Genomic DNA, 21,505 nt, shown 5'->3' on the forward strand with positions numbered 1-21,505 from the left:
AGTTTTACAAGCAACCATTAATCTATACGAAATTAAGTTACTGTTTAGATTGAGCTGTCTACAATGTTCTATGGTGGTTTTTCTTGAACGCGTCTTGTAGGAAGTCCTTAATCTAGAATGCGTTAAAAAGACCCATATTGCGTGCCGTGCTTTCGGGGATAAACGGTGATATAGTTTACGTACTGCATTATTTTCATATTAATCCTCCTCAAACTTTCATGCAGTGTGGCATAGTGGCCCTTGATGTCGGTTATTTATTATGAAAAAGTAATCTTTATTGATACATCTTGACATTTTGTGCGGATTGCAATAATAAATATTATCATTTTTATTAAAATCTACCCTGTGAAATCACTTATGATTGACGAGTTTTTGTTTAGGTTCATAGTTATTGGCATTAAGTCTTTGGGAATTTATTATTACGCAATACCTTTCATTCGTTTTGTTGAAATATATTAATTGTGTGGATTGCAAAAAAGCACTTTAAATATTTCTTATGTAAGCGCAGATACTACTTCAGGTAACTACGAACGCAAGAATACAACACTGAAACCTTGTTTGTAAATGCAATAATTAAAGATATAAGAAGCATTGCTTAAGTTACCAGCCGATGGTCGTAGCTCTACAAAAATTCATGTGGCATGACGCTACGGAGAATAAACGCTCTCAGATCAGACTCACTTATGCGACAAAAGTAATGACAACCAGTGATAATCTAATATTTAATTGCGAAATAATTCCGATTTTCGCCGACAGGCGGCACATTTAGATGCAAAATTTGATTGACGATATCGCATCAATCAGAACGCTAACAGAAAGTGGGATTAAATGTTGTTTCAGTTACCGTTTTAACCTTTCGATGGCAGTAATTGCAACGATAGTGGGAAAAGGTTGGCAATAATTTGGTCTATGATTATGATATTATTTTTTTTAGGATTTCATACGTGCATACAATAGTTGATTAGAAACAAAGTGAATTTCAATTTCAGCAGAACTTGTAGGTGGTACTTTATCAATAGCATATGCCACACTGCTAAATTAAATCGCGTCGTCATTTTTCTACCGTGATTTATTCCAGTGCAGTACCTTCAAGTAGTGACATCTGAGTTTGCAGAGTGTTCTCCGTTTCCGTTCTTTAACCCTTTGCATGCTGGGTAATTTGTCTTCTGCTAAAATGTCGTCTGCTGAATTTCTAAAAATAGCATTTTCTTCGATTTTTTTTCAAAGAATACTATCAGAATAGCAAACAGTTTGGATCTTGATGAGACGCCACGTTCTGTGGCGTCTCATCTGGATCCAAACTGTTTGCAAAGGCCTTCAAAATTCGGTTCCCGCACTGAAAGGGTTAAATCGTCTTATAGTCTAAACACAAAACAATTATTTACCATGACGTTTCTGAAGATTTAATAACATAGAGTAAACATCGCGTACATCCGCCCTGTCGGAAACAAGGATTTGCATAAGACTAGTTGTTACTTCTTTAATATATGCGTTAAATGCTGCACGATTTCAAGATGAAGTGTAATCGCAATAACAGGCTTTCTATCTTCCAAACAGATTTTCTCCATATACCTTAAACGAAATGCTCCACATATTTATCTTAGGTTTATTTTACTTGAGAGCCTCCTGTTATTGGCTGGTTTCAAGTTAATCGTTTATGAAGATGTACCTTCTCACTTAATATGCGCACATGTATCGAATAATGAACAACTAAAAATACAATTATGCTAAAAACGTATGCGGTTTGCTGCAAATGATACCTGTAAATTACGTAATTAACATATGAAAAGCATAACACTGTATGTTTTTTAATGTTTTTAATGAGACACATTTACAGTAAGTATAAAACACATGTTTTGGCACAAAGCTATACAATATACGTCTTATATTCGTAACCATAGCATTCCCCTTCGACTTAGTTCGTCTATTTTCATCATGCTACATGTATAAGCTGCACTTAAGGAGAATATGTTGTCGGCCCTTATGTCAAAAAACTTCTGCAGTCATAGATTAAATGTCATCGCATGTATACCATGTAAATAAACATATTTGTGATTTTTGCCCAATTTCAAATACATAAAAAATATATTTTGAACATCGCATAATTAACATACTGTAGGAACAGTCATACAAGTACATTATGTCGCAGATAAATGAATATTTTGGAGATACCGAACATGTTTTTTTTACGTATAAGTTGTTGCATATCTCAAGTGATATATTGGCAAAATACATCTGTACACGAATGACATTATACTAAGTATGAAGTTCCAAAACATTGTCTCCGTTTGAGTAAAACAGAACAAGTTACCTCTGAACTACCACATTATGTTGTATTCTCCAAATATACGTCATGAGCTGTAAGTATGTTTCTGTAAATAAGCACAGACACGATGCCTTTTTATCAACATAACAATAAATAAGATAACCCTTTCTGGGAAAATAATTGTTGGTCGACTCGTGACAAAACCGACACATCTTATTTTATTTTACTTTGAAAACAGGCCAAACAGGAATATATTTGATAAGGCACTTAGGAAATCTTAAGCGGATTGTACCAGATTGGCACTGTTAATTGATCACAATTGGGTGAGTGTGAGAACGCCATGAACATACGTGTCTGATATATTGCTGTGTGTACTTCCTAAAGCAATTACGATGCAGTCGGTAAAAACAATTACACTTAAAATAAATATTTATCAGAAAAAATATATTTTTGTATTTCGGCCGAATCGTTTGATACATGTTCGCGTTTTTTTTAAGTTATTGGTGTGCTTTTGTTTTGGTTCAGAAAGGTTACGCAATGTGTGTTACTTTAACGGCAGAACATTTGTATTATCATTTTAATTGTTTGTTTTTTTTTTACATCAGTGGCTGCGCTGTAGACAATCGAGTTTGAAACAATAATCGGCCTCAATATTGGGAACAATACGAGGGTATTTGAAAAGTAAATGTGCTTTGTTTCTGACAAATATTTGTTTTGTGCGCTTTCTGAAACGGTGGTTTCCAATAGCATGGGCCGCTATTGAAGTGGTCAACTTTGATAATGGGCAAACATCAATCACTTATGGATGCATGGGATAACGTGTTATATTACACATGATGAGTGTTCAATTCATAAACAAACAATTAAAAACAAACATGCATGCATATTTTGCTTCCAGATAAAAGTATTTTCATTTAAAAATGCATGAGCTAGAACAAGTTCTGTGAACCATAAAAAAGGAAGAAAACATGTTTATGCAGATCCAGTTTATAAATTTCTGATCGGATAAAAAAACTTGTCTGTGTAAGGCACAACTATATTTTAGGCGGATTGGAATCAGCTGTCCAGAACTTAGAAAGTTCTAACTCTAATTACGTGACACATTTGTTTGCAGTCTTGCTGATATTTCATGTTCATATAAACGAAGCAACACATGATCTTATGCAAATCCAAGTTGCCGACATGGCGGATGTGCGTATTTTGTCTCAAAATCACTGCAATATCACCATGGTTACCAAGTTGTGCCTTGAGAAGACATTGAGGTGATTTGACGCCGAAACGGAATAGAATCCGCACACTCAGTTGTCGCTAATGACAGGTATTGCAATTGGTATTTATTGTCTTGCTCCAGCAGCTGGAGTTTCACTTCTTTATATTGGTAAGAGTATTGTAAATCCCTGATATGATTTTAATACGGAAACGTAAAATATATGTTAAGAACCTTGCTATGTTCAAAGTTTAAATGAAATAAAAATTAAATGCTTTCAAGCTGTGTTCAGAAAACGTCACATTTACCGATTGCCAGAAGGCTACAATACACACAATCACATTTTAGTGTTGTTACGAAAACTGAAAATGTAAAACGAAAAATGTTTAATTTGTAGTAAAAACCACTTTATATATGAGATAAGTAATTTGAGAAGTTTGACATGACCAAATCTTGTCGACCAAAATCATAGTATATTTCGAGCTTAACATAATGTTTCAGGCAAACGTGTCACGAATGAAAATAAAATTAGCAAATAGATCATTGGTTCACTTCAACTTAATTATGAGGCGATTGTAATTGTCAGTTTTCATTCGAAAATACTTGCAAAGGCTGAAATTAACATTTAAATATTTTCCCGGACGTTGAATCCAATACTTATCTTCTGCAAATATTAATTTGAACTCATCGTTTTATGCAGTGAATTCGCTTATCACGGAGATGGAAAAACCAGGCCAATAAATCGGTTTAAACCTCGGACGCCTTTTATGAACACTTGGGATATGCGACCTTTGTTTAAAAGAGATTTAACATGCGCTTGTTTTATAACCGTTTCATGTTGTAAGATGTTGCGGTCATCTTTTCATAACAAAGGTTCACTTGGAGCGTTTGTGTCCTGCTGATGACGTACTTTTACATGCAATATCAGATAAACTAAAAGTGTGCGGCAACTGCAAGCTCACCAACCCTCCGAAAGCAAAAAACACGATATAAAGGTCACAAACATGACGGAAAATCGATTCTTAATTATAGATCGTCCATAAACATGCTCATCGCCACAGAATGTTGATTGCACTGTAAAATAAACATATGTTATTGAACTTTGCCGCTGGTGTGATTAAAAGCCACGCTGTGGTGGTCTATATCGGACAGTTAATGCGGCGTATATTCTCTTGGATTAGATAGATAAGGCACCAGTGGCTATGTCTTAGTAAATTGATGTTACATACAGCACGTGTTCCACGTTTGAATTTCATTAAGAGGAAAGAGAAAATTTATTTTATTGACTTCTTGTTTAATTTTGTCCATGCTATGCTAGGTTACAGACTAATCTCTGGCAATAAAAATCATTATAATAATAATTAATACACTTTCAAAGATAGGTTCTTTCTAACAATAGTTCATGGACGTTCTAACAATCGGAAACAAACTAGTGATGAAACTACAATGACAGAGATTGAAACTGGTGTTAAGAGGATACAAAACAAATATTCAAACAACTGTGAACAATTTTAAGATTGCCTAATTACATGCGAACCCGTCTCATTTGTAGCGCAAACAAACTTTCCAATCACTTATTGGGTTTGGTAAAGATGTCACATTTGTTTTACAATTCCATTAACTGGACACACAATCACGAGCACAATATTCATTTGACGTCCGCAGTAGGCGATGTAATTGCTAATTGAAACGCCAATCGCAGAAAGTAACAGTAATTGAGAAAGGCCAGGTAAGGTGTAAGTAATTTGGGCTCTAATTAGTACAAGCATAATCCATTAAAATGTGCGGTAAAAATAACAACAACATAATGAAGCTTTCGCTAAAGGATTTGCAATGATAAACAAATAAGTATTCCACTGTATGTGTGCAACTATATTTATATACATCTTTTAAGTTCATGTCCATGAACTGCTCTGTATAAAACATGGATGTATGTACTATTCTATGTTAAAAATAATACATTAAAAAAACTAATAAAATTCCAGTGAGCAGAAGCGTGACTTGTCACATCTGCCAATGATAAACCTTTTTGTTTACCTTCATGCTAAGGATGAACACCAATATTTAAGCATATAAGCATATACCGGTAAGAACATTTTACAACCATTAGAAAAAATACAAAGTTATTTCGAACATTCCGTCTATGATGCATTACTTCTTATTAGCATGGTTAGATCAAACTGATTACAATATAAATCAAATATGCATTGAAAGCGTTGTGCTTTTTGCTAATTTTATTTCCAATAATAAGTCTCTTGCAGTATTCATTGCATGAAAGAAACAGTATGACGTCTGAAATTTAGTTATGAAATATGTGTTCTATTAGCGTTACAAAACCTTCATTATGAAGAACTGTGGACCATCCAAATATGATCGTTATTATTACATGATTTTCCAGCTTGATGATTTTAACATTGCATTTTTAATAATAACTTCTTCATGAAAACGCCTTAAATAACTAAAGTCGTTTGAAATTTTGAAGAAACGGCCTTTGCAATGCATGTTCATGCTGTAAAAAAACTAGTAACTGCATATTAGTATTCAATGTTTCATATTTTTACATTTTCGCAATGCGCCCACAGATTTAAAACAATTAACGTGTACGTTAAAGTTCAAATTAAAACTGTCATTATAATTCATTATATTACTGGCTTATACTGCCATGGCTAGACATTGCTTGGTCACAACGATAGGTGATATATTGCAAATAAAATAAGACGCATAAAAACATTGCACATGTAATATAGAATGTCATATACAAATTCATTTGAATGATTGCCTGATATATTGCTGTGTTTACTTTCTTAATCAATTACGAAGCAGTCGGTTAAAACAATAATACTTACAATAATACTAATAAATATTATTCGGAAAAAAATTTGGAAATCGATGGAAAGTTATTACTTACTCGTAATGAGCAACGTGGTAGGTTAAATAAATGTATGATGCCGTCTTAACTTGGCATGCAAACGGCTTTTCTCACGGAAACCCCGCAGGTATAAGGCGAGTATAAAGGAATAGTAATCTTTGCCGGACACAAACAAGGACACACGCGAAATAGACTCTGTTTAAACAGCAAAGGCGTCCGTTAGTTATCAACTCAATGAATAAAGCGTCAACAAGTGGAGTAACTAACGAAGCGACGAAATGCGACACCCCATTGGTTGCTTTACTACAAATTAAATAGATACTTTCTTAATTTATTCCATATAATATTGTATTATAAGCAACTATTAATCTAAACGAAATTAAGATAATATTTAGATGGCGCTGCCTTTAATGTTCTATGGTGGTTTTTCTTGAACGCGTCTTGTAGGAAGTCCTTAATCTAGAATGCGTTAAAAAGGCCCATATTGCGTGCCGTGCTTTCGGGGATAGAGGGTGATATAGTTTACGTTATGTATTACTTTCAAATAAATCCTCCTTAGACTTGCATGAAGTGTGGCATAAGGGCCCTTGTCGGTTATTTATTATGACATAGTTCATGTTTATTGATACATCTTGACATTGTGTGCGGATTGCAATAATAAATATAATCTTTTTTATCAAAATCTATCCTGTGAAATAAGTTATAATTAATGAGTTATTGTATATGTAACTAGTTTTTTCATCGAGTCTTTGGGAATTTATTTATACGCAAAACTGCTCATTCGTTTTGTTGAAATATATGTATTGTGTGGATTGCACCCAAAGACACTTTATATATTACCTATGTAAGCATAGAAACAACATCAGCTAACTACGAAAGCAATAATAAAATATTGAAAACTGCATTATACATACCATGGTTGTTTGAAGGCCTCATTGAAAATAAGATTGCCATTGTTAAACTGTTTGCATGACTTTATATCAATGTGTTGTCTTAATGAGTTACCTTCGGAAAATAAAGAGATTATTATTATTATTATTATAAATTGTTTGAAAATGCAATAATTGAAGCTATACAATGCGTTGGTAGAATTACCAACCGATGGTCGTTGTTCTAAAAATATTCATGTTGCAGGACGCAACGGATAAAAAACGCCTCTGTAATCTCTCAGATCAAACTCTGTTTTGCTACAAAAGTAATGACAGCCAGTGATAATCTAATGTTTAATTGCGAAATAATTCCGATTTTCGCCCACAGGCGGCACATTTAGATGCAAAATTTGATTGACGATATCGCATTTATCAAAACGCTAACACAAAGTGTAATTAAATGTTTCTTCAGTTACCATTTGAACCGTTAGATTGCAGTAAATGCAACTCTACTGGGCAAAGGTTGTTAATCATTTTGCCTTTGAATATGACTATATAGTTTATGATTTCATATGTCCATTAAATAGTTTAGTATAAACAAAATTAAGTTCAATTGCAACAGCACTTGAAGGTTGCAATTGATTTATAGCATATGACAAACTGCCAAATAATTCGACAAGTTCAATCGCGTCGTCATATGTCTGCGGTGATTTATTCCAGTGATGTACCTTCAAGTAGTGACATCTGAGTTTGCAGAGTTTTTTCCGTTTCCGTTTTTTTAAATCGCCTTATAATCTTAACTCAATACAATTATATTGTCATTACGTTGCTAAAGGGCTTTGAGAAAATAGAGTGAATATCGCGTACATCCATCCTGTCGGCAACATGGATTTGCATAAGACTAGTTGTTACTTCTTTAATATACATGTATACGTTAAATGCTGTACGATTTCAAGAAGAAGTGTCTTCGCTATAACAGGCTTTTTCTCTTGCAAACAACTCTTCCCCATATACCTTTAACGAAATGCTCGACATGTTTATAGTTCATGTACTGTTTATTTACTTGTTCAGCCTACTATTATTGACTGGTTTAAAGTTTATCATTTTTTATGATTTACCTGCTCACTGAAAATTAACACTTGTATTGAATTACGAACAACTTTATAAAAAAAAACAATTTTGCAAAAAACGTATGCGGTTTGCTGCAAATGATACATGTGAATTACATAATTAACATGGGGAAAGCATAACACCATATGTTTTCATGTTTTTAATGAGACACATTTACAGTAAGAATAAGACATATTTTTTCGGCGCAAAGCTATGAAATATACGTCTTATATTTGTTACCATAGCATTCCCCTTAGACATAGACACATTTTTGAATAACCCAAAATTTTAAATGCAAAACAAATATATTATAACACTAATTTAGTTATATATTTCGTTATAACGAGCGACTCCTATGAAAACGTTGGATAATACGTGCTAACATTCATCATACATTAACCATACGCGTAACATGAGACGCTATTCACAAGCAAGGTAACTGCAGCTAAATCAATATCCATGCAAGACTTGTTCCGCAAACGCTCAGGTTTCTTGTTAAATATGTTGCACAATTCAATGCCAAGCGATATTTCAATAAATTATTTTGCAGTTGTCTTTTGAATTTGCATCCAAGAAGCAATTTTTGCGGCTTTATAGTTTTAATACACCAAAGTATATATTCAAAACAGTTATAGGTAACACGAGAGCAAGCGCTGTAGTTAATTAGTAAGTTCGATCGATTATAATTTAAAAAAAAACAAGTTAAATTGTTTTAATAATTCACAGAGTCGCACAACGATTCCTATAGAAGGGACTATAACTATATCGTATCTATTTTCATCCTCGTGTGTATTGAGAGCATGTGATAAACGATAGTATCAAACCAAATTTAAACACATTGTACAAAACCGAAAATTGACAATTGGTTCATCAAATTTCCAATACGATTATCCCAAATAGTGGCCTAACATTGGAACATCGTTGGAGATACCGAACAATTTGTTTGTTTAATAATATGGTGTTGTATGTGTATTTCGAGTGATATATAGGCAACTAAATGTGTATATTAATGCCATTATCCTTAAAGAAAAATGTTCCAAAACATCGTCTCCGTTGAAGTAAAACAAAGCCTTTTACCACTGAACTACCAAATATTGTAGTATTCTCCAAATAAACGTTAGACATGTAAAGTATGTTTTTGTCATAGCCAAACTACGGTGGCATAGAGTGACATTCACTCCTCTTTTTTTAAATTGCACTCCTCTTTTTTTTATCTCGTGGCCACGACTTACTATCTCGTGGTCACGAATTAGCTATGTCGTGTCCTCGAGTTACTAAGTCGAGGCCACGATATACAAAAAAGAGGAGTGCAAAACTAAATAAAAGAGGAATGCAATTAAAAAAAGAGCGGTGCAGTAAATAAAAAGGGTGCATTAAACAAAAGAGGAGAGAATTTTAGCTATCTCGTGGCCACGAGTTAGTCAGCCAATCAAAGTTTGCGTAGCATGTGCAAATATTCTGTACGTGTATATATATATATACCTGACCGAGCGGGGTTTTACTGTGATGATTACTTCCCTTTGTATAGAGATCACCATGAACTGCCATGTGGAACAATTTGATTGGCTGACTAACTCGTGGCCACGAGTTAGCTAAGTCGGGATCTAAAATTCTCTCCTCTTTTGTTTAAAGCACCATTCCTTTATTTGCTGCACCGCTCTTTCTTTAATTGCACTCCTCTTTTATTTAGTTTTGCACTCCTCTTGTTTTCTATCTCTTGGCCACGACATAGCTTATTTCTTTTTAAATTGCACTCCTTTTTTTCTATCTCGTGGCCACGACTTACTAACTCGTGTCCACGAGATAGAAAAAAAGGAGTGCAATTTAAAAAGAAAGACGTTTTTTATTCATATAACGGCGAGAATATGCCAAACAGTACAGCATTTGAGAAATATAATCGCACGCAATTTGGCGGATTGTTTCAGATCGGCGAATTTGAATAGATCATCGTTGTTCTTTCGCGTTAAATGGTTTATTTGGAAACACAAATCAAGCGCTGAGAATGTTGTTTGAGAAACCATAAACACGTTAATCTAATCAACTAAAAAATCCATATTTATGTGTTTCTTCGTTTTGCAAAACAACAACATCAAAGTGATGGAAATGTAAAAATATGATTAAAAAATAATACATTAATAGTAAATATCGTTTTATTCAATGTAAGCAAATGATAAATTACTAATGCAAAAGTTTGCTCGTATATTTAGTATCGTGTACGTCTCTGCCGTAATGTTTCCATTTGTTTTAGGTCTTAAGTTCAGTTAACCTTCGTTTGCAATACAATTTCTAAGGAATCTACACACATATGAGTGCATGTTACAGTTTGAAGATTGAATTGAACATCGATTATACAAAGTTTTGTATAATTGTAGGAACATGGTTATATCGAATTTCAAAATTATAGAAAGGGAAGAAGTAAATACAATGAAGACAAATATTAAAAGTATTCGTACAAAGAAACTGTAACGCCATTTAAGAAAACCAATCTTGTACACGAAATACAATTGCGTATGTGCTGTATCATCCAATTTAGCTGAATTTTAAACGCTATAACAATCTACTGTTATTGATATTTTGCATTTTTTATTTACAAAAGTAATGTCGAAGCATGCTAGAAGTTCTATGAAATAGTAACTCACGATGACCAACTGCCGCAAAAATGAATAAACAGCGTTTATGTCGGTAATGACAATAACGTATTCAATTAAATTTCCCCCCCCCCCCCCTCCAAAAAAAAAATGAATCGGAACTTGTTTTTGTAATAATAAATATTCGCGGGTTTTTAGTTAATGCGTTTTTCGGTTAAGAATGTCACACAAAGTTTGTTATTTTTACGGCAGAATTTTATTTCATCATGTTTACTGTTTGCTTTTTGCATCAATAGCTTTGCTGTATTTTGATGGTCAATTTGGAAACAATAGTCTGTACTGATATTGGAAACAGTACTCGAGCAAGGTGAAAAGTACGTGTTCTTTGTTCTGTAAAAATATTTTTCTCCAAAATAATGGACAGCTATTTGGGTGGTCAACTATACCTTATTGGGAAACATCAATCAATTATGTATGCGTGGGTTTATTTTTATATTACACTTTATTTGTGTTTTATTCATACAGAAAAATGAAGAAACAAAAATGCATGCATATTTCTTTGTCAGAAAATGTATTTTAATTTTTTTAAAGCGAGAAAGAGAACTTTTAATTGAAAACAATGTAAAATAACATGTAGATTCAGAACAAAACAATTGCATTTTTATTCGTGTACGTTATGTTACTTCTGCTCGGATAACCCGTATGATCTCAGATTTTGTAGCTGGACTTTTGCAAAAATATGATTGAATTAAAACAGTTGTTCTCGTCAGGCAAATGTATGACTTTGCTTAGTAAATAATTGGGGCATAGTAGCAAAGTCATGTCTCTGATAAAACAATGTTCTCATCACCAACTTGAGAAACCATGTCATCAAATCGACCATATTTAGATGGTCAAAAGTTCTTCAAAGTGAAAGGTATTATAAGTTAACAAAACATGCATATCATAACAAAGTTTAAGACGGTCGTATTGTTGTCGTTATGCCATGTATACTGCCAGACTATTGAGGTTGAAAATACAATACATTAAGAGAAAAGCACAAAACGCGTTTAGTGTTTATTTGATGTATATAAAGTGTGTTCTAATTGTGATGATAAGTATTAATACAACATCAACGGTATATTTTAAATAACTTTGATAATTTATAATGGTCGATTTTTAATTCGTGCGTCCCATAATTTGTTTGCGGTATGACATATGTACATATATTGCATCAAAAACGTAAACATTAATTTAGTGATTGTAATATGTGTAAATAAACACACGCCTATATATTGATGATGATCCAAAGCACGAAGTTAAAAAGGTTCATTATTGGGAGACGTGGCAAGTGGTGGTTCAAATCACTGATATATATTTCTATTTTATTTTTGAAAATTTACTTTTAACCATAGAATATTGCATGCATGCGTGTTTTATACAGAGTAGTTAATGCACAGGTACTTGAAGGGTGGCAACATGTTTTGCTTTGCGATTTAAAGTTTCTTGAATGTCTGTTATTTGACCTTTCTCAATTACAATTAATCTTTTGCAGACAATATAAAGAAGTGAAACTAGCATTTCCAATAAAATTACCATCGCTTCGCTTAATTGCATCCGCAAAATCATGCCTGCTACGGACGTCAATTTAATATTGTGCTCACGATGCTGTGCCAAAGTCGGTTATGAAATTGTAAAACAAAAGTGCATCATCTTTGTCCAATCAATGATTGGTAAGTTAGTTTGTGATATAAATGAGACGTTTTCGGGTGTAAAAAGTCACTGCATCTGTTGGAATATTTACTTTGTGTCCTGTTTACACCCGTCTCCGACGCAGATATTTCATCATCATCATCCCAAGTTGGTTTCTGATTCTTATGAAGGCCATGAAGAAATGTTATAAATAACGTACTTAATCTTTGTACGTACATTAATAACGATTTGTATTTGCCACATAGTAGGCCGTATCCAAGCACAGTATAAAAAGGACGCGTAACAAGAAGTTGATTTATTGAAAAAATTTCTACCTCTAAATAAAATAAATTTCAATTAATGCTGAACAAGTGCTGTGTGTGATACATCAATTTACTGAGACGAAGCCTGGTGCACCTTGTCCAACTGATCCAAGAGGATACTCAGCAGAAACTGCCATAGTCATACCACCTTGGCTTTTAATGACAACAGAGGTCAATCACTGATGTTGATTTTACACTGCAATCGACATTCTGTGTTGATGAGTATGCTTATTGCGCCAGAGTTGATTGATCTATACTAATGAATCGATTTGTCGTTATGTTTTTAAATAAGTGTGACTTAAATATTGCGTTTTTCGCACTGGGAAGATGAGCTCGCAAGTGTCGCACATTCTAACTTGAGCTAATGATACATCAGACTTAGCAGGACCTTAAGCTGTATGCAACTCCAAGTGACACTTTGTTATTATCAGATGACCGAAACAATAAAGAAACAGCACGAAACAGAGGTCACCCGACCTAAATGTTCAAAAAACGCCTCATGGGTTTAAACCGATGTGAAAGCATGGCTTTTCTGTCTCTATGATCAATGAAAAACTGAATAAAAACAAATTGTCAAATGAATATTTGCAAACGTCTAATATCGGTATGTATATCTTTGGAACTTATTTGTAATTTAATTTAAAAAAAAAACAGGTCCTACTCACGTATTTTATGTTTCCGTGTAAAACAGCATTTACGGCATTTATATAACTCTTACCAAGACAATTAATATTATTACCTGATGTCTTATATAAATTATAATTTATTTTTTTTTGCTATTTCCTCGTCGAAAAAGAAATTTGCAATGTTTTAAACTGTTACCGGTGAATATCGAACTGTTGACCGGTCAACAGTTTGAATTGATGCCCGCTGGAATAATGACGTCATTTCGTCGAAAAAATGACGTCATTTTACAGTTAAACAGTCAAAATTATTTATTTTAACGATTACTGTTGTGTGTAAATAAAAAATTTAGTTTGCTGTCATTTCTATGTTGGAAATTTGATCAGGTTATAAAACACTTATTTCATGGATGCTTGGTAAACAGTCAAAACTGTTGTCCCTCGGTATCAGGGCTGACATTTGGAACTGTTGCCCTCGGCCTATCGGCCTCGGGCAACATTACCAAAGTCATCCCTGATACCTTGGTGAACAGTTTTGACTGTTCACCGCGCATCCATGAAATAAGTGTATACCAATGTCAATACATGTCATAAGTGACAACTGAGTTTGCGGAGTCTATTCCCTTTCCGGTGTCATATCACCTCAATGTATGCTCTAGGAACAACTTTGTTTCCATGGTGATCTTGACGTGATATTGAGGCAAGCTACTGAAAATCCCGCATATACGCCCCTTCGGCAGCTGTGATATGCATAAGATTTGCATTAGATTATATGTTCCTTCGTGTATATGTACTTTAAATATAATTTCTTGATTTGTTGATAATTGCTTTACTATTTTTGTACTCCTTTGGGTTTTTTCACAGTTTTTATTTTATCAATATTAACCGTCTTAGCATACTTGTGCCGACTTGTGTTAATAAAATGTAATTGGTTGGTTAACTGTTGATGAACCTGTTCCTACTGTGACCGCTTAACAAATGTAATTGTATTTATTATAATTTAATAAATCAATAAATACCATGCAAAATGATTCAATCGTGGGGGGGGGGGGGGTCATCCGGGAGGTGGTGCATTGTATCAAGGGAAACATATGGAATCAAATCCCTTGAGCAGTGTACTCACAGTGTGAATACTGATCAAAACATCGAATGCGTAACTTGTTATTTTAATTACGAGATTAGTGTACGGTAAATACTATTGATTATCGTTATGCATATACATGCATTTTTTCTTGATAAAGAACAAACGCATGGCCTGTCCTTTTTGGTAACAATGTATTAACCTCGTAAATTTAAAACAGAATAGCATGTGTTATACTTTAACATTTTAGACAGTAAATAACATAGAATGATAACAATAATAATAACAATGATACTACTTATAATACTACTACTAATATTGGCCGTAGTATTTTAATAATAGCCATTAATTTTAGCCAGTGTAGTTAATCAAAATTACATGTATGTGGCCTCTTAAATAGCATATGCAACTCTCTCCATCACTCAAAATCACAATGCTTTACCTTTGTTAGGAGGTGACCAAAGGCTGGAATTGAATGATATGAATCTTCATGTTTATGTGCAATGGCAATTGTTTATTACACATCGTTAAAGAAAGTCGGAAGAGAATAATACAACTGTCACTATGACTAATACTATTTTAACAACAAATATGATACACACATCACTTATTGTAGTACTAATCCGTATTACAGGGGTATGTCTGGGTATTAATGACTTTCAGTTTTAACTCTTGTTTGAGTAACATAACACAATAAATAGATAGCACCGTCATATTGTCATTTCGAGACTGTAGTTCCTAAGTCCGCAGAAGTTGATAGACTTGCCAAAGGAGTCGAATTATATGCAGGACAGCTGCATTTCTCTGAGGTAGCATTCGTAAAGAAAGTATATAAGTTATCCACGCCAATACAAAATTCTGCTCCAGTTCAAAGCAGTGTCCTAATATGTTCAAAGAGGTATCAAAGTGGTCGAATGATTGAAACATATCGCCATTAGATGAGACGACTCTTCTGAATTTAATGTTTGTAGTGAATTTCAATATTTTCTCCAAAGCGTCCGACCGTTTACGTTCTTGATGGAGTTCCCTGTATGTAAGATACTGTATATAGTAGAGATAGGGTTCGATTAGCGCACAAATGCAGTCTTCATTGCTATAAAATGGTATCCGAAAATCAGATGACGTGTTTGTGCCGAAACGCCATCGGTACATTTCACACCTTAAGAATTCAGGAACACACATAGCCTCTGTTTGTCTAAATGTCACAAAGACAGAAAATCTTTGTTTAACAGACTTCAAATACGACTGCTTTGCTATCTGCAATGTTAATGCCTCAGAGGGCGAATGGCATAAGAGGTAAATAAGATTAGTTTTTTTATCTTCTTCTATCTTCGTTTCTATCAGGTCAAAATATGTACATGCTTCATCATAATCCCCATTGCAGAACAGGAAAGAAGCGTATCGCATGTAGTAACCAATGATATCAGACTGTAGAGACTGAATAAACATTTGTCTAGCTTTATTGATGCCATCGTGATTGTATTCACGCCCTTTAGTCTTCTGTTCTAAATACGCCGAAGCACCAAAACTAGCTAGACCTGATATGAAGCTATGCAATCCATAGTCATATGTTCTGTATTTGTTCAACGGGGTACGATAATACATTTCAAAGCGCATAAATTCCTGTTCAAACACAGCTATCCTATTACTGACGGATAAGCCTGAAAATTCAAATCCATCAATAGTATGCGGCCCTCCCTGAAATATATTACACACATAATTGAATAGTGCCGAATTATTCGTACAATATATATTTTGTCCACTGTTTGTGGTACTGCGCTCATTAAGCATCGTTCCAATGTTGTCCATTTGTAACTGTTCGATTTTTGTCCGAATCGAATTCATAACAAATGTAAGTTTATTCACCAATTTCTGAAACTCGTGTCGTTCCATTTTGCCATCAAAAAGGTTCACATTCGCAATCGTAAAGTGTGGACAATTTCGGCGTTTCAAGAAGCGCCTAAAAGTTACAAGTATGTACTTGACACAATTGATAAGATTGTCCTCTCTCCACACATCAGGCCGGGTGTTCTCAACCGCAAAGAATAAGGCAGTTTTCAAATGAAATGTACTTAGCCTATTTTGATATTCTGGCATAAACAACTCCGTTCTTAACATCTTTATCAGAACATATGCTTTCAGATGTACTGTGTCTAAACTGAACATTAATAGCCGCTCTGTAAGATTTGTTGAAATTCGCCATTGATAGTCAAAATAATCGTACGTACAAATGTTCGTATGTTTAGGGGGTCCCTGTGGAACTATGAAGATGCCGTATTTCTTTGCTTTTTTCAAAGTCTTTCCCGAAGGCCAATGACCGGGGCGAGGCCTTTCGAAAATGAACTTGCACTGCTTTGGAAGACTTTTACAGTAACACGCGTAAATATTGTCTATATTCCATATATTTTGTGCAGGTCCGTGTCTTTCCGTAAGCATACGTATTAACGGCAGTTGGTTTTGAATAACGGATATACCTTTATGATGAATCATGCCGTCAGTTGTTGTCCAATCCCACTTAAAAAAATTAACGATATCAAAAGGATCTCTATAAGGATCCAATGGTTGAAAACGCCTTGCTTGTGTTGATGGTTCAATCATTGTTAAAACACAGTACTGCGAAGCACAAACGTGTGTGCTCACCTTTATCACGACTTGATGATCATGCGGCAGAATGTGTGGATTTTCGGAATCAAGAAACAAACGAAACAAATCAAAACGCTGTAATTGGTCTCGGTCCGACATCATTCCAATTGTTGTAGTGCCCTCGATTTGACTTCCAAATATGTAGCCGCGTCTGTTACTTCCAAATGCGTTGTATATCAATGTAAATTCACGTTCATACGATAACATTATTTTCCTTCTAAACTGTATTAAATCTGCGTTGACGCCAACATAATCAAGAACTCTTGAAAGTGTCTCAGAGAATTCTTTATCATCTGTCGAATTACTTTCCCAATCTTGGGATGTTTTCAACGTATTGCTCTCCGTTGGTGTTGTTTGTTTCTGTTTGCCTCGCTTGTTTCGAGCCATCTTCAAAGACGCAAACTTACTGCAGTCATCTGTCTTAGGTATAGATTGTGTTAAAATTGACATTCGTGGAACACTTGGGGATAGATTCCGAATATTAAGTCATTCTAATTAAAATAGAGTATTAAAATAAAATAAACTTCATAATTCAAGTCCATATTACGGTCAGTCCTTCGGTTTCCGTCCTTATATAACAACAAAAAACATATTTAATAAATTATAAATTCCATTTCGCCCTGAAGTCCATTTACATTTGAATAAAAACATACACATACAATTTATGTTACACTATTGAAATAGTATTCTCAGTGACCTAGTTTTCTCATTAAGATGACATATGAAAATCAAAGATGTTCAAAATGATCATGGAATAATTGTATGGAATCATACACACAATCTCAGAAGTTTTGATTTTCCTAAAACAAAGAAACAATTTAATATCAATTTACTTATGTGGTAGCTAGCACTCTCAATGTCGCTCTCTGTGCCTGGCACCTCCTGTAACAAGGTTATTTTATAAGATAGTAACAGGGATATATTTTCGTTATTATTCTGACAGACAAGGTTTAACATTAACAAATATAAACTGTTAAAGTGACGCTTGGATTTAATTGAACAGCCAAAGATCACAAACGAAATAATCCAACTTATTATGGATACATTAATATCTTAAACGATTCAGATTCGGCAAGATGTCAAGCGCTTCAAATTTACAAGAAAAACATTTCTCTGTCTTAATTGTCACCACTCCCGCCATAACATTACTCAAATGTTTCAAATAAGCGGAATAGAACAGAGTTTGAAAACTAGAATACACAAGAAAGTAGTATCCCTCAAACCAGTGTACACGCGGGTTTAAGATTTATAATGCATGAATAATCAGATAAATTGCTTGTAAATAAAAAATATTGTATTCATTACGAAGATTGCAAGAAAATAAAATTTGTAGAAGGAAAAGTAAAGGTTGTCGTTGAGCGTCATGAAAATATTGCAACTGTAGGTATAAATAGTGGTAGTTGAACTGTGCCTAATATTATTTATAAATCAAGTGCAGTCGATGGAGACACAAACATTTGCAAGAATTAACCCAAGTTGCAGAAGGGAGGCGGAAAACTACAACGGGCGAGGCATGGTATGGTATTGCGCAAGGGGGGTTAGAGGGTTGGGGTTTGGGTTTGGGTTAGTGTTATGGGTCAGGTTAGGGTTTGGGTTAGCCTAAACCCAACCCTAACCCTAATCCGACCCCTAACCATAACCCTTACCCTAACCCTTTTTTGGGGTTATCACCCCTGACCATGCCTCGCCCGTTGTAGTTTTCCGCCTCCCGTTGCAGAAGGATAATTCGAATCTCGATGTAATGATGCATTGATTAGAGTCGTAGTTAACCACATAAGAACGATGTGTGTTACAAATAGTGCGATGCTAAATACCTTGATATAGTTGGGATTCATTGTGACAGATGATGTGTTGTATAGCAAATGGGAATATGATGGTAGAAACATGTTTGAAATTAAAATAGTTGTTCCATATAGTATGAATAAATACGTTGTGTATAAGTTACATGATAGTTTTACGGCAGGACATATATGTGTAAATAACACTACAAAATATTTGGAAAATATTTGTTCTGGATAGGTCTGAGAAATGATGTTCACATTTGGTGTAAAGCAGGTACTTGCATTAAAATGAAAGAAGAGTGCTAGATGGAAAGTACTGCATTCTACTGTATCGATAAATTTGCACTTTCGAAGAATGGAAATAGATAGTTGATGGCTGTTGTTTTACCTATTTACAAAATGGAAAAAATGTTTTTCTACACATAGAAAGTATAGAAAATGTAACTGTAGCAAATAATTTGATATAAAATGTTTTGAACACGTTTGGTATGCCTTTATTATTGCATACTGACCGATGTGTTCAGTTCGAGTCAAAACTGTTTTAAAAAATGCGTCACTATGCTGCAACTTCGAAAACCATACCTACACAATATCGACCATAATCAAATGAAACTGAACGGACGATTAGACCGATTTTGTACATGTTAATTGCATTTATGTCACAATTTCATTACACAATTTCATTACGACTTTGATAAATGTGTACCTTTCTTATTGTTAGCATTCAGGTAATCAGTTCGCTCAGCTTCTGGTCACACATGTACAACATGATGTTTGGTTATGACATACGACTGGCCATTGATCTTGTTTTTTGTCATCCTTAAAGTTCTGCAAATAGACTAAATTGCACTGATTACATAGAGAATTTAAAGACAAAAATCAACAGTGTACAAGATTTTTGTAAAATAGACTCACAATTTTAAGTGTCGTTATCAAAATGAAAGTAAACTTTAAATCGTAAAAGGTTGTAAATATAATTCCAAACGAAATGGACTAGGACATATTTGCTTATACAAATATTGAATGTTGTTTTATATCGAATCCAGATTAAACTTACAACGACTTAGAGTTGTACACCATGACAAGCTAAACCTTATTTTGTTGAGAATTATTAATGTTACTGTGAATAGTATTTACAAATCGTTCATTTTGTCATATATCAATATTTTACCATCGTTGCACGACAAATAAGTCATGCTTCGTCCACAATAACTGGAAATGATCAGTTGATTGACTTGTGGACCCTAAAATACAAGAATAAATATAAACTGAATAAAGATAATAGAAGATTGGCTATCATGAATGAGCATTGATTGTTTTCTGATGCTCTTTAAACGATGATTACGGAATTATTGAAATAGTTTTACCCAAGTGTACATAACTTGTTTGATATGTCAGAGATAGCATGTGTTTACTAGTTTAAATAGTAATGTCATTAACTAATGATATTTGCTCGAAAAAATGGTATAATCGCATTCGTTGTATGTAATGATATTTCTGTTTGGGCATATCAATATGTTCATGACGTGATATAATGCATTGTTCATGATTTTGTTTAAAAAGATTTTTGATAATTACTACACATTTGCAGTTACCTATTGCTTTAATTGGAAAATTGCACAAATAAATTAAATGGATTTTTGTATTCACTAAACGATGGATTATAAGAAATGGAATAGTTTTATAAAAAACATTTCAATTGTTGGTCAACTTTTACGTTATTGATAATTGAAAGCGAATATTACCCTTCTGAATTTGGAATGGTAACGCTCTGTGAATGGTAACACTCTGCTACAAGCTGAAGTTTTACTGTATTTTCGGACAAACAAACACAACATATGTATAGATTGGTAATAGTTTTCCAAATGATTGGTTAGATATAGCGCCCCGTGGTATGTCTTGTACATTTTTTCTCATCGGGTCGGCCTTTCTGGTTTGATGCTTAGGTGTGTGCATAAGACTATTAATAGTTTATGGATAACATAAAGCGATTTATAACATATTTGTCTAACATATTTATTAACTATAAACGATCACAAATGTGCGGTACGTGATTTAAATTATTATAACACTCGGCTAAAGTAAACAAGACACACTTTCAAGCGTACACTGATACGAATGATCATCGTTATAATCGGTAATAAACAACACAAACGTTAATACTTAAAAAAATTGAAAAACAAGCTCCATGACTTTTCGATAGTTATTTTAAGTGGACTCATTAGACTCAGGGACCGATGTGGAGGTCGAGACCGATGAAATATGAATTTTTGTCAATAAAAGGTGCACTTACCTTTTGAGATCGAAGCATAGTTTTGTAATATTAATTTTCAATTAACAAGATCAGGAATGATAAGTTTACAACTGAAAATACTAACATTCAATATAAGTCAAAAACGAAAGTACGTAAATGGAAAGTTCGCTTAAATGGGGGAAAGATAAATAAGTAACGAAAAATTCCGGTTATGTACTAC

The 21,505-nt window shown here is 33.8% G+C and overlaps 2 protein-coding genes across 8 annotated transcripts in view; one reads left to right on the forward strand and one right to left on the reverse strand.

Annotated features, from left to right (window-relative positions):
• Nucleotides 1-21,505, forward strand: part of LOC127856301 (uncharacterized) — a 104,041-nt gene that overhangs the window by 21,044 nt on the left and 61,492 nt on the right. The window lies entirely within an intron of this gene.
• Nucleotides 14,818-21,434, reverse strand: LOC127856299 (uncharacterized). 7 transcript variants are annotated; one of them, XM_052392416.1, is made up of 6 exons: nt 21,325-21,434; nt 20,777-20,840; nt 20,203-20,275; nt 19,738-19,859; nt 18,084-18,132; nt 14,818-17,666 (listed from the first exon to the last, which is right to left on the reverse strand). In XM_052392416.1, exons 4-6 carry the CDS (start codon nt 19,753-19,755, stop codon nt 15,346-15,348), a joined length of 2,388 nt encoding a protein of 795 aa, XP_052248376.1. In that variant the 5' UTR covers nt 19,756-19,859; nt 20,203-20,275; nt 20,777-20,840; nt 21,325-21,434; the 3' UTR covers nt 14,818-15,345. The 7 variants fall into 7 exon arrangements, with proteins under 7 accessions (XP_052248376.1, XP_052248372.1, XP_052248377.1 ...); XM_052392412.1 differs by having other exon boundaries at nt 19,738-19,870; XM_052392417.1 differs by having other exon boundaries at nt 14,818-17,670; nt 19,738-19,870.

Source organism: Dreissena polymorpha, chromosome 13 (genome assembly GCF_020536995.1).
Source record: "Dreissena polymorpha isolate Duluth1 chromosome 13, UMN_Dpol_1.0, whole genome shotgun sequence".
Lineage (NCBI taxonomy): Eukaryota > Metazoa > Mollusca > Bivalvia > Myida > Dreissenidae > Dreissena > Dreissena polymorpha.

What these genes read in the sequence shown, in the direction of transcription:
- LOC127856299 (XM_052392416.1), bottom strand. An exon ending in GAGTGCTAGCTACCACATAA is followed by an intron (nt 17,667 to 18,083) that starts GTAAATTGATAT and finishes TACCTAAGACAG; the next exon opens with ATGACTGCAGTAAGTTTGCG.